Source organism: Marmota flaviventris, chromosome X (genome assembly GCF_047511675.1).
Source record: "Marmota flaviventris isolate mMarFla1 chromosome X, mMarFla1.hap1, whole genome shotgun sequence".
Lineage (NCBI taxonomy): Eukaryota > Metazoa > Chordata > Mammalia > Rodentia > Sciuridae > Marmota > Marmota flaviventris.
This window is the reverse complement of record NC_092518.1, coordinates 131,536,302-131,558,043: the sequence shown is the minus strand read 5'-3', so window position 1 is coordinate 131,558,043 and position 21,742 is coordinate 131,536,302. Positions and strand designations below refer to the sequence as shown.

Here is a 21,742-nt window from a genome sequence, read left to right as displayed (position 1 = left end):
CCTGTGCCACCCAATAGCATGCTGCCCCTCATGCATTGGGTGCCAAGGAAGGTTGGGAGGTGAGAGAGTATTTGCTATGGTGTGACTTTGAACTTGTACCTTAGTATGTTTCTAACATGTTAACCTTTACATAATTACTTCTATATCATAATTTCCTTTGGAAATAGGCCTAAACTTGCAATCCCAATATTCTTTTAAAAATATGTTGTTAGTTGTACATGGACACAATACCTTTATTTTATTTATTATTCATGTTTATGTGGTGCTGAGGATGGAACCCAGTGCCTCATATATGCTAGGCAGGTACTCTGCTACTGAGTCACAACCTCAGCTCCTGCAATCCCAACATTCTGAGAAGCCTCTACTGTGTGGTGTGCTAATCTTGGAGTCCTGAAGGGCAGGGCATGGAGAGAGATCTAACAAGTCTTACATGGTCTCTGCATCCAAGAGGCGGTCCATGGCCAAGTGTGTATTGTGGACTTCAGAGACCAACACTCCAATGGCAGGCTTCCAGAAGTAAAGGCCAGCAAGCTCTTCTCACTTCTATGTTAGACAGATATCTCTGGGAAGAGGGATCTTGAGCACATCTGACTCATATGCATGACTGTATGGTTGCAGCATGCAGAGATCTTATACAAATGAAATCTTATGCCTGAGGTATGTGCTGTCCTCCAACTTCCACTCTAAGTAAGCAGTGTGCCTTGGGGATCTCCCCATGTCAAAACAGATCAAATTTCTCCAAACCCCCCAAGGGCAGCTGCTTCCTTCTGCTAGTCTTTTATTGACCTCCTTATGGACATTTTGAGTTCCTAGAACATCTCGCTTTCATAAACAGTGTAGCCAAGTGCTTCTGGACACACTTCTTGCACATATGTGCACATGTGTTCTGGCCAGCAGGTACTTAGAAGTGGTTAGAGAGGTTCTGGCATGTGGGTTGATGATTCTGAGTTGTATTGACAAAACACCATCCAAGGGATCCATCAAAGTAAAGTAAATGTTTATTCCCTCACAGCCTTATCAACAGAAGACATTATGGAATTTCTTTAAAAAAAACATCATTATGATGGATGAAAAATGATATCTATCTCATTGTGGCTTTAATTTACATTGCTTTAATTATGAATAAACTGGAGCAATTTTTCATTTGTTTATTGATCTTCTGTAATTCTTTCTGGTGAACTGTCTGCTGGAGGGCTTGGATCTTTATTAAAATAAGATTTGTTTTATTAGCAGAGAGGGATGGGGGTGAAAGCTCTCCCTCCCTTTAAGCCATGCGTCTCCAAAGGAAACATCTTTTTTCCTAAGGTGATCTTGAGCACAGCCTCCAATGGGAACAAAACACATTCATTTAATTGCATGCAAGTTTTGGCTGAAACCTAGAGGGCATCCAGCATCCCCATAGAGCAGGCATCCAACTCAACACAGGCTACTGCCTGCTTGTCTGCCAGTCTGCCCTTGTGTCTGTCTGTCTCTCTACCTGCCCTCTGTCTACCTGGTCCCCTATCTCCAACAATGTCTCCTGATTACTGGCCTCTTCCAGCTACTTAGCCAGCCAAGCAGTCTGCTCAGACTAGCAATGTTCTCTCTCTGTTCCCACCTCCCTAGCCAGCCACAGTTGGAGGCAGCAGATGCTCAGGCTTGGGGTCAGTGCTCTACAGAGTGAATCCTGTTCCTGGTACATCTTGGTAAGGAGTTTCTTCTGCTCTGAGCCTCAGTTTCCTATTTTCATATGGAAGATTGAGCTCAAACTCAGTTTCAAGCTGTGTCTCATGGCTTCACTGAGGGCTTCCTGAGCTGTGTAGCAGACCCTAGCTTAGGCTCTCTTTATGCACAACTATCTGCTCTTACCACTTTCTTCTATTGGGTTTCTGTTTAAGAAGTCAGACACTAGTGCGGCAGTATGTATAAACATGGCTATATAATCAATGTGATCCTGCAATCTGTACACGTGGGAATAATAAGAATTCATACCCCATTTGAAACAAATGTATGATACATGATATGTCAAGATCAATGTAATGTTTTGAGCAACTAATAAATTTCTGATGTTTAAAAAATAAATAAATAAAAGGAAGTGAGTATTTTTTCTAAAAAAATAAAAAAGAAAGAAAGAATTATAGACTACAGACCAAGCTGGATCTTAGGAATAAGTTTCCCACAATGAGAAATAAAATCAATAATAAATGTGATTTTTAAGAAAAAAAAAAAGAAGTTATCCAAACCAAATTCCCAAAAGCAAGTCCAATCTGGGTGTGGTGGTGCACATCTGTAATCCCAGTAGCTTGAGAGATTGAGGCAAGAAGGTCCCAAGTCTGGGCCAGCCTCGGCAACTTAGACCCTATCTCAAAATAAAAATTAAAATGGGCTTGGGATGTGGCCTAGTGGTTAAGCATCTTTAGGTTCAATCCCTGGTATAAAAAAAAAAATGCAGGTCCAAAAGCTTTTGGGGACAATAATCTCCTGCTTTTAAGCCCTGCCTTCGGCCCACTCTCAGACAGCCACAGCCTCAAACCCAAGTGAGTTAGCCTACCATCTGGATCCTGCAGGCAGCTAGGAGCTTCCTTTCAGCTGGTTAATGAAGCTTGTGGACCTATAAACAATTCTCCTTCCTGCTCCTGGAAGCAGCTGGTACTGAGGTCATCCCTGAAGTCCCAGGGCCCCCACCCCTGCCAGAAAGGAAGGGGAAGGGGGCCTAGCATAGCCTTAACAAGACAGGAAGGACAGACAGAGGAACATGGGGTCAAGTTGCAGGGACTGTAGCTGACCCAGGGAAGGAAGGTCACCTTGTGAGCATAGGGAGGGAAATAAAAGTGACAGAGTCACATAGAGCAGCCATTAGGATGTCCCTGATTTCCATGGAGACAAGGTCACCTTGATTTATAGTTTTCTGTCTCCATATGTGGGCTCCTCTCATTCAGTATGGCTATTCTGAATCAAGACTCACCAAGCAACGTTCAGTCTTAATCATAATTAACGCAACAATGAGACTGCTAGGTACTAGGGATAATGACAAAGTCTCTTTCCCCACAGAGTTTGTGTTCTAGTTGGCAGTTAGAGCCAAGCAGACAGGAAGGAAGTCCATGGGTCTGTGGAGACAGTACTAAGGCTTTGTGTGGTGGTCACGTCTGCTTCTTTTAGAATCTGGCAGGTATTTGCTGGGACTTTGTCATCCTAAGGAGGAGAGGCCAAAGAAACACTTGGCCCAACCACTGTTCTGGGTCCCTGTAACATTTCACTGCACACCTCTAGGAACATCTGGCTAGCTCTCTTGGAGGCATGGGTTAATAGAAATACCTTCTCTGCCTGGGGCAGAGACCCTGGTATTTGGCTTATACCCCAGCAGGGGGAACACGGTTGCCAGTTCTGAAGTTGTTAAGTGGCTCCCAGGTCTTCAGGGCTTACGACCAGAGGCAATTCTGCTGCATCTCTGGGGCCCTTCAGAATAGCACTTAAGGAGTCCTCCTGGGGGGGGGGGGGTTGTTTCAGCCACACCAGAGGAGCCATCAAGGTTAGGGCAATGGATGCTGGTACGCTGCCCCAGGGGTAACCCAGGGACAAAGAGGAGCCCTGAGAATATGAGGCCAGGAGAGAAGGAGATCACCTCCTAGAGTAACCAGCTGTTTGCTACTTTTTCTTTCTCCTCCTTTCCTTTCTGCTGGCCCAAGAATCCTTCCCCCAAAAGCTGGGAGCAGATCCAGAGACCAGAAAGGCTTCAGTTACCTGCTTATATACAGTAACCCAGCATCTATATCCCCTGAGAGATGAGGGCACTTAGCCACAAAATCCAAGGTACTGTTGGAGCCAGTGGAGAAGAACTTCTTCCCTGAATCCCGGGAGTTGGAAGGTGACCTTGCAGAATCCTGGGCCTTGGCCACGTGGTGACTCCTCAGATGGAAATGCATCTGCTTTCAATTGTTTCCATGGCCAGTGACTGAAATGTGATGTGTATGTGAAAATCAGGATAATCAGAGGCCACAGGAAAATAGCCAACAATGATGAGGAGGTGGAAAAAGTGGTACAAAGTCTCAGACGCTGACCAGCTCAAAAATGTAAACAGCAGCTGCCCCCGCTGAGCTGGAAAAAGAAGTTGGAGGAGAGGAGAAAATAAGGCCCAAGGTGAGAAATGTAGCTGGGAGTGAGGGTAAAGTGGGCCAGATTGCCCCAGCTCACTGATTGGGCAGCAAACCAATGTCATTGTATGAATGAACAATCCAGGTTCTTTGCTAGGCTCACAGGAAGACTCAGGGAGGAGCTGGCTCAAGAAAGTTTAAGCAAATATGTCTCGAATCCACTCTACTCTGGCCTGCCCTTCACTCTTGGAAGACAGACTCCAGCAGACAGTTTGTATCTGAACACCCTGCTGGCAGACAGTGTGCATCAGGGATGGTGGAGTGCACCAGAACCCCAATTTGGCCATCCATCATTCTTAGCCATTGGTTTAACTCCTAAATCCTTGCTTATTAGCTGTGTGACTTTTAGTCTCTTGGCCTCTCTGTGTTGCTATGATCCTGCCTCAAAAAGGTAGATAAGTGGTCATGGAATGTGAAGCACTTGGTTCCTGGAACAGAGTTAGGGCTTGAAGCATGTGAACTGCTAGGACTTTTACATAGTACACAAGACCTTCTTTCTGGTTACAAAGGATGGCCTGTCTGTTCGCCCATGTGACAGTCCTTTCTCAGTCCCTGAAAGTGTCGTCTTCACCCTGCACACTGTCTCCAGTTTTCCACCTCCAGACATCCTGCCACTCATTCTAGTCTGGGTTTCTCAACAATTCAGCTGATACTAACCTTTGCCAACCAAACAACTCTTCTTTGGTATCCAGGACCCCCCGCTTTCACAGCCCCTCTCTGCTTATCTGGCTTGTTTCCTGGGCCCTTGGGCCCATACTCATACTCATACTCTATGGTCATTTCTGGTAACATGTTCAACTCTGGTCTCTCCTGCTCCAGCCTAGGTTTTTCTTCTCAGCTCTCCTCAGACACCCTCCACACAACATGCCTGACATGTCCCAAAACAAACCTGAGGTCTTTTGCTCCCCTCAATCTGCTCCCCCTCTAGAGTGACCCTTCCTACCAAATGGCCACAGCATCAACCACACTGCCTAAATCCCCAATCCTGAGGATTATCTGGGACTCCTCCCTATCTCCTCCCAAGGCAATTAATCAATCACCTTACATGGTTTTGTCTCCTATTAGAATTCAGTGTTCCTTCTGGCATGATCCAAAGATCCCCAAGAGGGGCTGGGGTTGTGGCTCAGTGGTACAGCAGTTGCCTAGCATGTGTGAGGCACTGGGTTCAATTCTCAGCACCACATAAAATATAAAAATAAATAAAATAAAGGTATTGTGTCCATCTCCCACTAAAAATATATATGTTAAAAAATAAAACAAGGATCTCCAACAGAGGAATCAACTGGAGAATTTAGTAATAATGCCATATCCATGGGCCCAAGCTGGTGGGGTATCTGGATTTTTATTTTAAACCATCAAATGTTCCTGCTGCTTACCAAAGTTGGAGCAAAATCGGTCTCACCAATCTATTTTGGTCTCTTCTCGCCACCACTTGTTATCTGGACGATTGCACTAACCTGACCTATGTGACAGGTAGATGGGTGATTCCTGCACCCATTCTCCACATGGCAAACCAGCAGACCTGACTATGTTCTCTAGCTCTTTAAAGGATCTGTCAGTGGCCTCCCATTATCACTAGTGTAAACATGGCAGTTTACACTATGTAAACTGTATGTATGTATGTATGTATGTATGGCTGAAAGGGTTGCGCATAAGCTGCCTTCCCTCTACTTGGCCAATCTCATCTTGTGCAGAACTTTCCCCTCATGCTGCTCTGGTTTCCTGTTTCCTCAACAAAATTATGGGCTCATTAGGGCTCAGGCCTGTACACATGCTGTCCCTTTGCCTGATTTAGTTGTCTCCCATGCTCTTTGCTTGGCTGAGGTATACTCATCCTTCATTTGAGTTGGCCATGGCTTCCTCCAGTCAGCTTTCTCCAGAGGCCTCCATAACCAACCCCACTGGTCTTTCCCTATCAGCAAGGTCAATGTGCACCATTATGATGATTTGTTTCAGGCCTCCCTCCTCCCAGCTCTGAGTAGTGCTCCAGGTAGCTGGGATGCTACCTCACACCTTTATGGAGGCCCAAAGGCCCATCATGTTGGTAAGGAAACAGAAGAAGCCAGGGCAGCACGGAGGGGGATTTTGTGTAAGATGAGATTGACCAAGTAGAGAGAAGTCAGTCCATGCAGGGCACTTGTGGTACTGCAGGCTGACAGACCCCTGTATCTCCTGTCAGTCCCAGGACCCTGAGGCACCAATACTGACTGGCCCACCCACTTGGGCTCCTGTGATTTAGTGCAACCACCCTGCTATGAAATGTTGCCCAGTCTCTATTTTTATAGCACACAAATTCTGGTGAAACTGAATCAATCATAGTTTGAGTTCTTCAGAGAAATTGTTTAAAGTCACTATTATTGGAGCTGCCAGTCTTGTGATGATTCCCCAAAACAACATGTTTTATCTATAAAAATAATCTGAGTGGTACAAACATTTTGTCTATTTTTTCAGGCACTGGAATGTCACAGCACCTTCCATAGAGGGACCCTGGGGAAACCATCCTGAAGCTTACTTCCACTCTCCCAACCCTACTGACCCTGTGAGGACCTTTGACAATTGTCTCAGGTCCTTCCAGCTATGGTAGGGATGAAGCTTCTCTAGAGCCTGGTTTGAGACTGGCAAGGTGCCTGTCTTTGCCAGCATCTCAGTGAAGCCATTCTGTCCACCCCTATCAGTTTTGCAGAATGCATAAGATATACAAAGTTTGGGGGATATGACACTAAAACAGCCCCTGCCATAAATGGTGTTCTAGGTTGAATAATTGTGCTCCCCCCAAGAAATTATATGTTGAAGTCTAATGTTTGGATCTATAATTTTTGTTTGTACCTGGGATTGAACTCAGGCACTTGAACACTAGGACACTGAACCATATCCCTAGCCCAATTTTGTATTTTATTTAGACACAAGGTCTCACTAAGTTGCTTAATGCCTCACTTTTGCCAAAGCTGGTTTTGAACTCACGATCCTCCTACCTCAGCCTCCTGAGCCATGGATTACACACATGTGCCACTGTGCCCGGCTGAATCTATGATCGTTAAAGTGGTAACTAGAGTAAACTGAATTGATTACAGTGAGTCCTAATCCAGTGTGACTGGAGATTGAGAAACAAAAGGGCACATAGGAAAGGCCATGTGAAGATCCAGGGAGGAGACAGCTATCTATAAGCTAAGGAGTAAGGCTTGGGAAGGAACCAACCTGGCACACACCTTGAGCTTGGATTTCCAGGCTCTAGAACTGTGAGGAAGTAAGTCCCTGTTTAAGCCATACTCTGGAGTACTTCATTATGGCAGCCTAACAAATTATTGCATGTAGCTTGGACCCTGATTGGACAATATAAGCAGTCAACACAGTTGCTTTTACACTTCTTAATTTTTTTTAGTTTTAGTTGGACACAATACCTCCATTTAATTTATTTATTTGTTATGTGGTGCTGAGGACTGAACCCAGCACCTCACACATGCTAGCAAGTGCTCCACCACTGAGCCATAACCCCAGCCCCTGCTTTTATATCTTTTAATTAAACACTTACCACAAACCAAGAACCATATTGTGTTCTGGGGAAGAAGTGGTAAGAAAATTTATTTGGTGGTCCCTGACTTTATGGAGTTAACAGTTTGGAAAGGGAGAGTCAGGGGAAATGGTGGATAGTCAACACAAAAGCAAACTGACATGACTGTTCTAAGCCTGGTGCAGTGGCTCAGGAGGTTGAAGCAGGAGGATGGCAAATTCAAGGCCAGTCTCAGCAACTTAGCAAGACCCTGTCTCAAAATTCAAAAAAAGGGAGGGGCTGGGGATGTGGCTCCCCAGTGGTTAAGCCCCTAGTCCATGGGTTCAATCCCCAGCACCAAAATAATAATTAATAATAATAATAAAATAAAGTGACCCTTTTCTGAATGAACCCCACAGTGCAATATATGAGTAGCCTGGGGTGGGACAATCAGGGTAGACCTGAATTCACGAGATAAATGTTTCCTTCCTTTGAACCCTTGGCTGAATGGCATACCTTTTTGGCCTTGCTTCTGTAGGGTATAAAATAGAGCTGATTATAAAGCCACATCCCAGTGTTTTTGGAAGGACTATCTCAGCTAATCCATGTATAGGTCTGGTACACACTAACTTCCCCGTAAATGCTGGTTATGCTCATTTATAAGCATAAATCATGGGCACTTCCCACTGTCCATTCATTGCCCTCAAGCCCATAGGCAGAATGAGCAGAGAGGGAAAGGGTGAGAAGAGGGTCTTCACCTTTCCTAAGCCTACCCCTAAAGCAAAGGCTTTGCTTATCACCTCATTCCCTGTCTCCGCTTCCCTACTATCACTTCATTAAGATCCTGTCCCTGATTTGTCTTCACCCTCAAGATAAAAGCAATCAAAGTATCTTGATTCTGGAACTTGTGGCCTCATGGTATAGTGGTAGATAAGAAGGAGATGACCAATGCCTTGGTTGGTGTCCCAAAGGAGACTTTGGAAGCCAGGAGCCTTGTTATCTATTAGCTTCCTTGCATGGGCTAGCCTGTAACCCTAAGTCACCACCTAGAACACTGGTATCTGGAAAAAGAGACCTAGGTTCAAAATCTGCATTCACAATCTGACCCAATCTGTGTGCTGGGGTACAGTTGATGGGCCTTCATTTGACTTCTCATTATCTTCAGAAGGTTGGCTTCACTCAACTAAGCCAGTCTGAGATAAGAATGAAACCCAGGGTCTCCAGCTGCCATTTCTGGCATTGTCTATGTGGCCCCAGAATCCATTACCTTTGTTCTACTGCTGCCAGGGCCTGCCCCATTAAAGGGCAGCTTGCTGTCATTGCTGGGAAGGCTGGGGATGTGGTAGAGTGCTTAATTAACATGCATAAGACCCTGGGTTTGATCCTCAGCATCACAAATAGTGTCTCCAATAACTTCCATTACTGGGGGGTTGGCACAACCCCATGGCTTCATCTTGCTACACATCAATGGCTGGCAGTCTTTGGGGCAAGACCAGATTTCTTTCATATGGATGCTGAGATATCATTGCCCTCTGAGTTGTCCCTGACCCTTGCCATCCTCAGAACTCAGGAACCAGCTGGGGAAAAGCCTAAGTATTGTGTCCCATCCACAAAGGACACAGGAAGACTCCTTCCCACCCCTTCTCCAGCATCTTTCTAGCAAGGGACAACTCTGTTAGTAAACAATGACAAAGTGACAAGGAAGTTGTCAACCAAGATCTGTGACAGATCTTACTAACTTCATCCCGGGGGCGATGGGGAAGATCACTGGACAAAACATGGGGACAAGGTATGAGACCTGGAGCACCTTTGCTTCCTTCTCCTAAACTGTTTTCTGCTATGTCATCATCTACAGTCTGTCTTTTGGAAAACCACACTTGACTGCCAGCCATCTATACTCTATGGAAGTTTGGAAGTCATCAGGGGTACAAGATGGACCAGGACAGGATGCAAGTGGATGTTGTTTGCTCTTTATTTTTATTCTTTATCTTCTTGTACAGAAAGAGACAAAAGTTAACAGCGAAGCTCGACAATCATAAAAAGCAAGAAAGCGAGAGCAATAGAGGTCAGAAGCAAGTTTGCTCGTTGCCCCCAGGATCTAATGAAATCCTGACATATTACTGAATACACAGATTTCCCAGCTGACATAGGTCAACACATAAATATGAGCACAATTTAAAGTGGTACCAAAATTAATCCATTTCACAGTAATCATTTCTATAAGCTCAGTTGCACATACCAGGGTTTCCACTGTCACAAATTCACAATTACAGAGTGAAATAGCAGGTGTGTTGAGGCCTGGGAAAGTGGCATCTGTGAAAGGAGACAGACTGGAAGGCAAAAGCAGCTAGGGTACTGGTCCCATTCTGGGTATCTGTGTTAATGCTTGGCTGGGGGCAGGAGAAGGGCAGGCACTGTTCAGCGGTCAGATAGCAGTACAGTGAAACAACTGTTGAGCGCTGAGCCCAAGGGGGTGTGCTGTTTGGATATCTTTGTGAGAGAAATTCCTGCTAGAGAGAGAGAGACTCACCGCCCACAGCCTGTGAAAGGAAAAGCTCCCGAAGTTTAAATATTTGGGGGCAAATGATGGGAGCAGCCAGTCTGCAAGCACAACATCTGCTTTACAGAATACTTAGAAAGACATATACTTGTGTTTAAAATTGCAGTCAAGTTCACAAACTATGTTATTCAGAGGATAAATACAAGAGTGGACTGAAAGGCTGAAATTTCCCACAATGGAGAGAGAACAAGGGATCACCCTGCACAGAAGGAACCTTACAGACGAGAAATGCTGAACCCCAAAGCTGAAGGCACGGTGAAGGGATCCTTAATATCTTGAGCCTTTCCTTTGAAAAGGGGACTCACTTTAAACTGGATTCCTCTTACACAGAAGACCCTGGAAATTGACCAATGGGAAGTATCTTTTAAATATTTTTATGTAGCAGGAATTGCAGCTATCGTGAATTATCTCAAATTGTGATTTTCTCTAAGTTCTGAATTATAGTGGGCTTCAAATTAATGGGCTTTTACAGTAGCTGCAAGCAGTCTGATTACAGTACTTTTAAATTAGCTAATTATACTGATTAGTATTAGTAGACTTCAGTGGGGGAGTGTGTGCTTGTTTCTGAATCGGAGAAGCCCTGAAATGGAGCTTCATCCCTTGTCAAGCTGAAAAGCAGTTCAGCCTTGACTGTGAGTGGACACACAGGAGCCAGAGCATATACATTGTTCTAGAAAGAGCCTTGGTGAGTCAGAGAGCCTCTCTCCATCATCTTGCTCTCACTTGGACAAAAGAACAATCCAGAGGCAGTGCTTTTTTTTTTTCTCATGGGATACAAGTTGGTTGTCAAAAAATCTACTCTGGCTGGGGGCTGGGAGTCTCCTTGCACTTGGAGAAGGGAAGCATCTGGCTCCAACTACTTAACAAAAAGACACTTTCCTGTCCTGAATTCTGAATTCCTCCAATGGGCTACCAAAAAAAGACAATGTCCATCAAATCAGGCACATTCCTGTTTTCCAAAGCACCCTAAAGATTTCACACTAATGGCAGTGGGATTGGCAAGTAGAAAGGAGGCCTTGGCCTCCTGGGTCCAACTGCTCAGCACTGCGTCTCCCTCAGCCAGGGCACAACGCAGCTGTGCAGGGGATGTGCACGCGCCAGGCACCTGTGCACCCCACTCTTTCTCTTGTGCTTTCATTTTGAAAACCCAAGGAGATGGGCAATGGGGAAGGGACAGGATTGCAATTCTTGTTTTAAAAAGTGTTAAAAAGTTTTTGGTTGAAAATGAGTGACAGTCATATTTCAAGGAACTTTTTAAAGCCTTTTCTTTTTTAATGAAAAATATCTAAGTAACTAGCCCCGCCATTCCCAAAGTCAATTGTCACACATCTTTCCACACACACACGCACACACACAAAAAAAATATCCAGGAGTACTGAGAATTTCTTCAGCTTCTGATGCCCACAGAACAGAGCCAAGGCTGGGGCACCATGCCAAAAGAGTGTAAGTGAGGGACCCACAGAGTGAAACGCCTTCATCTTCTTCCAAAGCCTTTTGTGGGGGGACAAAAAGTGATGACTTTGGATGGGGGCTCCAACAGTTAATCTCGGTTTTCCTCACTCAGGGCCCTGTCAAGGCTGCCCAGCCCTAGGAGGGGACATTCCTTCTTTCAGACCGGATCCCTCCTGGTACAAATATAGCCGCACGCCGGCTATTGTTTCAGATAAGCAATGAGAAAAGGCAACGTGCATACGTGTATACACACACACACACTCATACACAAGTCCAAAAACAACAAAAATGTGGCTACTGAAGTGTTAGCATTGTATCAAATCAACATTCATACAAAGACAGTTTGAAAAGATATGTACAGGGCATTCGTAAAAGCCAAGTGTGCACCGCAAGGAGTTCTACCCACTGTGCATACTCTACAGTCTTTTTTTTTTTTTTACTGTATGCTGCAAAAACCATCCCAGAGGCTTTGGCACAACCCCACCTGGAAAAACTCGGTGAAGCACCTGAACCAGAGACCACAGGCTTTAAAGAATTGTGTCTGGCTCTCCCTGCGGTCTGTCCTCAGCCCAAGGAACACCTGCTGCCCTCCACAGGCCAGTCTCCAGGCTTCTGCTTCCTACTCTCTCTGTTGGTCACCACTCAGCCTCAAGATACTGGGCTCAACAGATGCCATGGGCCGTGGGCATTCCTTGGCATAATCCCTCTGGCTCTGGTGAGTGGAACCTATGCCTGGTTCTCTGCTACATGGTAGGGGGAAGGGAGTCACATTGGGCTAGGTCTCTTTTCACATGCTCCCAGGTCACTCTTGGGCACCTGCTTGAGAAAATCCTGGGAAAACTGGGGCTGGCCCCAGAGTTTCTGGTTTTCTCCAGGTCCTCCAACATGGCTGAATGGAATTGGCCCCAGTTTCCATCATTGAAAAAGTAAGGGACCTTTCAGGCCAAAAGTCCCTTCATGAGGAAGGGCAGGAGTGCAATGCTAGTGGTCCAGGGAAGGGAAAGAGGAAGGTAGGCAAGTGGGAATGCCACCTGGTCAGCATCTCTGGCATTAGAGAACACTGAGAGGGCAGAGGATACAAAAAGGGTCATCTGGCTGGAGATTCCTCAGATTGAGACTCAACATCAGAGGCAGAAAGGCCCTCAGAAAATCTTACATATTTCTAGAAGAATCCCCCTAAGGGCAAGCCTCACTGGCTCCATGGTGCTTCAAGCATTAGCTTAGTCAACCTCCTGAGGCTGTGAGGAAGAAGGAAGGATGGGAAAACATACCCACAGGATCACATTAGCCAAGCTGTCAGCCTCCTGACTTTGAACATGTCCTGGGACTTTCCCCAGGACTGAATGGGGCCTCCAGAAATCATCTGTGGCCCCAAGGCAAGGCTGTATGCAGGGAATGAGTCCCGGGATGTCTGCCTTGGAGAGCTGTTTAGACAAGGAAGCTTGTTATCAGTGGGCTTTAAATTGCTGCAGTTGCCAATAGACCCTTGCTCTGCACTCTTTTGGGCCCCAAAAAATTTGCTACATTTTTTAAAGCACCACAGAGGAAAAATGATTTGGCACTGCAGCCAGGAGGATGGTGAGGGGGTGGAGACAGATGGTATCAACAATGCCTTTTGCATGGTTACTGGCACAGTTACAGAGCAGGTCACCTTGCCCAATTGCTGTCCAAAGCCTCACCATAAATGGACCAGCACCTAGCCATGGCAGAGCAAACCCTGGATGGGCCTTCAACCCCAGGTCATGGGCTCCCACACAAATAAATTTTGAAAAAGAGACACTTTGGGATCTTCTCCTCAGGTGGGCACCATCATTAAGGAGAAATAATCAATTTGAAGTTCAAGTTCAATGCATCTATTCACAAAAAGGGAAGTATCCTAAAATTTTAAAGCCAGAGAGCTCCATGCTGAGGAGGCCAATCTCATGGGTTTAATTGTACTGTGGATTAATCAACCACACCAGGAGAAGACTTCAGCTACGGGACCCAGTCTGCAGCCTAGTCCTTTAGGAGGGCATGAACTCTACAGGCAGGGTCAGGAGCATCAGTTTTCCCCAGGACAAAGTGCTTCTGGGCTGCAAGTGGGCTCAGGCCTATGGGTAGTGGTTTTAACAGAGCTGGTATACAGGTCTGGGGAGATCAAGCACACCAGAAAAGGGTGGCACAGTTCTTGCGGGCCCCTTGGTCAATCTGCAGGGAGGAGCTCTGCTACCCAGCCCCCTGCCCTGCATCCTTCACACAGACCTGGTCAGGAGGGTGGGGGTGGAGTCACAGAACTGTGCAACTGACTTCCCTAGGCCTCATAAGAATGGCCTGGGTGCTATTGTTTGTTATTCATCTTGTAATTATCATTTTTGTAATTACATGATTTGTTTTGTTGTTGCTAAATCCTTGTCCCATCCTTACAATGTAAGAGAGGACAGAAAGCACAGAACTGTTGAGGAAGACTGGTGCTGTGGGGCTGGCTTCTCTCCCTCACCTCTAGGCCCATACACAGGTCTCCAGCCAGCCCCACAGCTCCAGCCACAATCAACACAATGGACTGATTCCTTTGGCATTAAGAGAAGCCAGTCCCTGATGGGAGGACAGGACAGTGGGGGTTTGGGAGGTTTGGGAAGAGCTGGGCTCTCAGGTGTGTAGCTCTTCCCAGGGGGCTTTGCCTCATGTGTGTTCCTGACCCCCATCCTCCCCACCTGTCTCTGACAACTGACTTCCTAAAAATCCACGGTTAGGGAATTATTTGGCAACAAGGAGGCTAAGGCTGTTTTGTGGTGGCACAGTCTTTCAAAAGTTGAAAAGAAAACAGGAGGCCTCAGAAAGAGGCTTTCACACAGGCCAGAACAAGTGACCTACTACTTGTCTGCACCAGGGCTGGCGGCCACTATCTCCTCATATTTTGGGGGTGGGTCACTGTAGGAGACACTGGCCTCCTCACTGCTGCCCTCCTGGGGTGCGGTCACCTCCTCGTAGGAGGGAGGAGGAGTGGCACTGGACAGCCTGGAGAGAGAGAGCTCAGGGAGGTAGAGAGTGCTCTCAAGCCGGACTGTGGCTCTGCCCCCTCGGCCAGACCCCAGCACCACCTGTTGGGTGCTCCCAGCCTCACGGTGACCAGAGGACTCTCCCTGGCTATGCACAGTGCCGCGATACACCATGACCCGGGGGAGGCTGTGCCCAGTGCGACTGGCTAGGTACCGGTTCTGAGCATAGGAGGGGTGATGACGAGTTGCTTTCTGCAGCTGGCACCTCCAGATGATGAACAAGGCGATGACAATCAGCAACGCTACTCCTAGCAGGGGCACAACCACATACATGGCATCCGAACTCTGGGAGGGGTCTCGGACTGAGTAGACAGCATTGGGGTACCCCTTCCAGAATTCCATCTGCAAAAGAAGAAGGGCTACTCACAATTGGGGAAGGTGGATGTAAGGAGATGCTCACCAAGTGCTCATGCTCCACATAGACCCCAGTGGCCTTCAGCAAGCCTCAGCTTAGGCTGGGCAGGACCTGGGGCTCTTTCCCACCATTCCTCTTCTGACTGCCCTGGAAAATCCATCAGAGAGAGGCTGTAGAATGGACCAAGCACAAAAGACATCGGTTCCATGTGAGAAGGCCCTCCCAAAATCAGGCAATGGAACTGGAAGGGCATTTGATCTGTTCCTCTCTGACCCCAGTGGATATGCTAAGCTGGGGTGGCTTTTGTTCCTTGCTTCTGACCCAGCCCAGGTATCCAGGTCTGTTATTGTTGTTCCTGGGTCTACTTTTACCCCCAGAACCCAGCCCCAAGGTAGTACATGCCGTTTTCTCTTTGTTCTCAAACACCTCCTTGACTTCCTCGTAGCTGCAGATCTCTTCCATGCACTCTCGCTCAATGGTGCCCTGGCGCAGCTCCTCCAGGAACTCGTTGGCACGAGGGAATCGTTTCAGGACAGAATGTGCATTCTTGGCCTCCAGAAACACTGAGGAGAGAGTGGTACTGAGGACTGCAATGGGGATACCCAGGCTAGCCCGGGGACGGAGGCACAATTAGGGCAGGAAACAAGGCAAAACCAGCAACCACATGCCAGGCTTCCTCCACCCAGAGGGTGGGTTGCTCTTTGCAAAAGGGGTAAAAGGGATGACTGTCTACAATGCCATGCTATTCCTATCTAGACTCCAAGGATCCTGGAAGGGTCTAAGCCCCTGATAATATAAAGAAAAATGAGAACCAACAGAAAGGGCAAGAAAGAATGCAAGTTCTGAGTTCTGTAGCCATCCATGAATAAATAAACAGGATCTGCATTTACGTCTTTGACACTGATGCTGGTGGGACTCATACTGGTAATCACACAGGACTCCACCAGGAAGGCATCCATTTGCCTGAACTGGCTGCCTGTGCCATCAGGTCACCTGGCATGAGTAGTTTTACTTGGGCATTCTAGTACAAAGCCAGGCTGAGAGACTAAATGCATATGAACCTGAGAGTACATCCTGGAATAGAGGTTTGGGGTCTACATGGAGAGTCTAAACATTAGTAGATCTGGCACATACCCTTCCTGAAAAACTGCCATTAAGTGGTAACCATATATATTCCAAAAGAACAAACCCAGCTAGAGTTGTATGACTGGCATGAAATGAGCTATGTATCTCCAAAGCTGAAGTTTTGGAAGATGAAATAAGAGGTAACATTTGCTCCTGGTGTTCATCCAGAGGTGGGCACCTCTTAGTTTCCCCTTCTCTAGGCCTCATGGCCTGTCACATTAGTGTGTTACAAAGGCCTGGTAAGTGCACATCTCCAAGTAACACATGCTCCAGAAGTCAGCCTCAGGATGAAGAGAAGCTGCTGCTCAGCCAATTGGACAAGAGCCACAGGGCCACCTAGGGAGAGGAAAGCTGAGAAGGACTTGAAAAATGAACATGTTCTTCTCCCATGAGTCCCTAGGCAGGGCTGAAACCCATTCTGCTGGGTCAGGAGAAACTCACCTGCCATGATGCTCCCTCAGGCTTCAGTGGCTCACTCGCCTGGCAAGAGAGAAAAACAGAGTTGTGGTAAAATCACACCTTCATATCTTTGGGGAACCCCCTCCCTGCCCTGGAATGGGACACCCCACACTGACCTGGTCAAAAGATCAAAGCAGCACATCGTGAGGTGCAGCACCCTCCATGCCCTCCACTCATACCTCCCATTGTTCTCATTCTCCCCCAGGCTCTTCTCCAGAGCTTCCCAGGGACCCAACAGAGCCCAAAGCAAACCTTTCAGCTATTTCCCACAAGAACACATAAGGGTTGACCTTTTTCTTTAAAAAGGAAAACTCCTACAAGCTAAAGCTCTTTCTTTCCTCACCCCCTCAATGAATCTTTGTGCCTTCACACTGGAAAGGACCTCAAAGACAGATAAGGAAATGAAGCCCAGAGAAAAGGGGGAGGGGGAGATTGGGCAAGGTTAAGCAAATGAACCACAACAGAGACAGGACCTGAATTCAGAAATAATTCTGATCACAATGGAGTGTCCCAGATGCCTTTAATGACAAGCACATTCCTTGAAAACCAAACTTAAGACAACAACCACCATCTCCAATGTCCTACAGTAACCATCTGCAGACACCTGTTCTGCATGGTCAGATCCCCCACCTACAACACAGTCATATTCTTACAATCCCAAAACAAGATAACCTGCTCGGTTCATTTTCACCATTCAGGGAGGCAAGATAACTGGGCTGTTCTGGAAGCAGGCATCTCTCAGTCTCTTTGTGTTAAAGTCCACTGAAGCAGAGTACCAAGAAATGGATTTAAACAATCAAAACTGAGACAAAGGGCTGCAATAGAGCTCAGGGACAGAGCACTTGCTTAGCATGTGCAAGGTCCTGTGTTCCATCCTCAACACACACATGTGCATGCAAACACACCCACACCTACACCCACACACACAAACACCCCTGAGATACTAACTAGAAGAGTTGCCTCTAACATGAACTACCATCTCACAGCCTCCTCTCATTTTCTCCTAAGGAGTTATCTGGCCAATATGTAAACCATGGGCACAGTGTACCACTCTCCTGCCCCTCCTTGCAACACACATTCCTATGCACTAATCCACCATATTCTGGAGCACTGGACAGGCCATCCACATCTGGGAGCAATCATCCCCACTGTTCCCCTCCCCAAGCAGAAGCTCATGTTTTATGACTAACGGGATGCAAGACATGTGAGCTGTGTAACCCATTATGCTACCCTTTTTGCCTAGACTGCCAGGAAGTTCAGTGTTAACACTAATAGTCCAGCACATGCGCCCTGGGGCCCCAGCTGTTAGGCACATATGCTTCTCTCCTACAAGTTGGTGTGGTTTTCTATTTATGTTTCCAGAATCCTATTGTACATTTACACTGTGGCTTCTAATCCTCTTGGCAAACAGGTAGGATAGAAAGCATGGATAAATTCACAATGAAAGGAAAAACAACAAATCTAACATCCATCTGTGGTATCACCATGTCAAGGGACTTTCTCTATTGAATCTTGCAACAATCTCACCAAAGACTCTTGACATATGAATGTGAATTTGCCAAAACATGGGCCTACCATTTTGTGACAGTTGTCACTTAATGTTTATAATGGTAAAGATGGGACATTATCTCAAAATTCTGCCTTCATTATGGATATCCAAAGCCCATGTCTTGAGGTGTGGGGCTATCAAGCCTGACAGCAAGGTCTTTTGGTTGAAGGAAAATGGAACCGTTGTGTCAGTGTTTGAAAAGAATGAGCAAAGGCTTCACTAATAAGGGAAGAAAGAAAAATATGCTTCAATGCTTACGGAAGGGAACTGCGATGTTTTTAATTTTTTTTACATGGAAAAATTACATAATAGCATACATACAGCCAGCTACCTTTTGTCCCAAACACATAGACTTTGGTGCATGCACACCCACACATATCACGGACCCAAGTGTAGGTTATTCTGGCACCTGCAGAAGTCCTTAGTTCATTTTTAAGCTTCAAAGGAGCCAAGATCTCCCCAAAACAGCTCACATGGCATTGCCCACGCCATTAGCAATTCTGTAGCTACCATCACTGCTGCTGCTGCCTGCCATGAGGCCTCCTCCCCCTCCCTCCCCAAAATTTAGCGCCTGCTTCTTCCCCTATAAATACACCATCAATAGGCAGTTACTATGGCAACAGTGAAGAAACGCGAGGGCTCCACGACAGAGAATGCTGCTGCAGTCACGCATGTATATGTCCCTCCTGCCCCTGGTGGATACTGTAAAGCTGATTGTAGGCTGAAGGAATTTTTAACCCACTCCCCACAGGAACACAGCTGAATCCTGACAGCCTGGAAAGGAAGGAAGGCACGGAGCTGGCCACCACAAAGACCTTCCTTAACCCCACCCCAGGCCAAAGCCTGTGAATCACAGCGCTCTGGGACACACAGCTCCCAAAGTCCCTCACATGGGGACTGGTGGCCACCAGAGCACCTGGTGTCCAAAGACATGGCCTCAAACCACTTCTCCAAATCTTAGCCCTATTGATTTCCACCTCTCAGAACTGATCGGCAGGAAAGGGTTCTGTGATTTCCAAATCTCATGACTCATCGACCCACCCAGTGACACGGCAACTCCCAAATTATACTCAAACTCAAACTCTGGGGCCCCCGTGTCCCCTGGCACTCATGCCATCCGTGAAAGTGCCTGTCCTCGCCCACCTTTGCCCGACACCAACACCTTGGCCAATAACTACTGCTTCTGGCCCAGCAACACTCTTCTCCCGGGTCTGCTCGAGACCCCAAACGCCTTGGCCGACAGGGCCTCCAGATCCGCCCCCCTCCCCAACAGTGCCCCATGCCCAGCTCGGTGGCCCTGGACACGGAACCGTGCCCTCGGGGATGGGGCACCCAACCCAAACGGCCTCACCGTTCTCCGGGCCCAGGAGGCGGCCGCCCTGTTTGCGCACGCAGCCCGCCACCTCGCTGCTGCGCCTCTTCCAGCAGGGCCCCTGTCCCCGCCCACCTGCTCCCCGTCGGCCAAGCCCCCCAGCCCAGCCCAGCCCTCTCCTCCCTCTGTCCCTCCCAACCCCGCTGCCCTCCCGCCGCCCCAGGCGCCCGTAGCCCTCCCGGCCAGGGCCAAAGTGCGCCTGGAGCCCCGCCCCTCGCAGCCAGGCACCCAGGCCCTGCCCATTACCTCAATACCCCCCTGCCTGCCCCTGATCTCCTCTGGGGTCTCCGCCGCTGCCCGCCCCCCACACCCCGCCGTGCCAGGTCTGGCCTCGCGCCCCGCGCCTCGCGCGCCACCCTCGAACGCCACGACCGCTGTGCCCCAATCGCCAGGCCGCGATCGTCGCGCTGCACAGCGCACCAGGCCGCCAGGCCAGGAGAGGAAGGAGGGGTGGGGGCGACCAGAGCAGGCCGAGGGTTTAGGGCGGGAGGGCCGGCAAGCTGGGCCAGAGGGGCGGCGGCGCGCACCGATCACCGCGCGCCCGCGCCCCACTCCGCCGGCGCCGCCCCTGCCCCCGCCCGTGCCGCCGGGGGGCGGGGCCTGGCCAACGGGCCTGGGGCTCTCTGAGGACCCTCAGACACTTCACTGGACAAGTTGTGACCCAGGGCGTGGGCCCTCGGAAGACCTAGTGCAGCTGCGGGCTCTGGCGGCCGCACCCAAGGCCCGCGCGCCAGGCGTCCCTGAGCAGCCCAACCCCCTCCTGTCCCCCACCAGTGCTCACCTGCCATTCTGGCTGGCCTAGCTCTGGGTGCCCGCCCAGAAGTGAGGGGCTAGTGCCAGCAGCCCGGGCCCGCTTTGAAGGGATTCCACTAAGCCCACAGAAGAAGGGCTAAGTCGAGGCCAGGTTCTGCCAGTGACTAAGTGACCTTGGCTTCCTCACTTACCCACCACCACACCCTGACCCTAGACAACAGGTTTCTCTGCAGTAAAATCTGAGAAATGGGGAGAATCCGGCTGCCTCCTTCTCAAAGATGAAGCTAGATGAAGGAAAAAACCTTAAGGTGCCAAAAGGGGAGAGAGAGGAATTTTCTGGGCCAGCAAGGAGCACCAGGTTGGGGAGGGGGCTCCACAGGCTGCCCTGTGGGAGGTTCAGCAAGATAGGACAGGACACTAGTAGCATAGGGATGACAGTAGTCCAGGGAAAAGAGCAGGACAAGGTTGGCCAGTTAGAGACGGACAAGATGGTTAGGAGGGACCTAAAGATCTGGGTGGTAAAACCTTTGCAGTGGGTGGGTCCCATTGTGCCCTGCTAGGAATGGGACTCTTTTTTGTTCTTTGCACCTCTGAAGTGGAGACCAGCACTGGAGTTGTCAAATGGGAATGAGTCTGAGACACTCCTGAGACTATTCTCGCCCAGATACCAGGCAGGGAAATAGCAACTGCCTTGCCAGGTGGAGGGGAGAGGAAGGCCTCCATCACTGCAGGGCCTCCTCCTCTCCAGCTCTCAGGGCTTGCTTAAAACTACCTTGGCCAGATCTGGCTCCCCCACTGCCCCTGAACTACCCTTCTCTCTTCCCTCTTCCACTGCATTGGCACTTTCCTCTCTACTCCAGCCCCCTATTCTGAATCCTTCCCTGGCTTGGTTCCTGTTCCTAGGCTGCAAGAGTCTTCCTTGCCAAAGAAAGACCTGTGAGCCTTCCTCCATTGAAGGCCAGGAAAGCCATGTCCCTGGGGCCTACAAGGCAGGTTCTGCAGAGATAAACAAGATCACTTGAGGATGCGAATGTATATATTCCCAAAGGACTGGATATAGAAACCCTGTTTCAAGGAGAGAGCTGGGCCATGGTTGTTGGTAGAAATAAATCTGAGCTCTTTGGGAACTAATCTGAGCCTCATAGGCCACCAACACATTCCCATCCTGATCTTAACAACCACAGACCCATGTACAAGCGACTGTTGTAAAGGTATTGTTTCCAGTGTGCACTCACAGCTGTATAGATTCTGCTCTCCCCCCAGCACTGCACTTGAGCTTCTGGCTCTAACAACACCAGCCTATTTCTAGTTCCTTGTCTGCTTTGAATGCCTTTCCTCCCACAGTCGGCCTGGGGCACTTGCATTCATTCTTCCCACACAGTGCAGATGACATCTGTGCTATGAGGTCTTGTAAGGTCCCACCCAAGTTGACCATTCCATTCTCAGCACTGTGTGCAGTGAAGAT

At 48.3% G+C, this 21,742-nt stretch overlaps 1 protein-coding gene across 2 annotated transcripts; it reads right to left on the bottom strand.

Annotated features, from left to right (window-relative positions):
• Positions 1-12,349: 12,349 nt before the first annotated feature.
• Prrg3 (proline rich and Gla domain 3) lies at positions 12,350-19,584 on the bottom strand. 2 transcript variants are annotated; one of them, XM_027954504.2, is made up of 4 exons: positions 19,504-19,584; positions 16,586-16,624; positions 15,422-15,582; positions 12,350-15,006 (listed from the first exon to the last, which is right to left on the bottom strand). In XM_027954504.2, exons 2-4 carry the CDS (start codon positions 16,590-16,592, stop codon positions 14,479-14,481), a joined length of 696 nt encoding a protein of 231 aa, XP_027810305.1. In that variant the 5' UTR covers positions 16,593-16,624; positions 19,504-19,584; the 3' UTR covers positions 12,350-14,478. The 2 variants fall into 2 exon arrangements, with proteins under 2 accessions (XP_027810305.1, XP_071462564.1); XM_071606463.1 differs by lacking the exon at positions 19,504-19,584 and adding an exon at positions 16,720-16,943.
• Between the last annotated feature and the right edge of the window lie 2,158 nt (positions 19,585-21,742).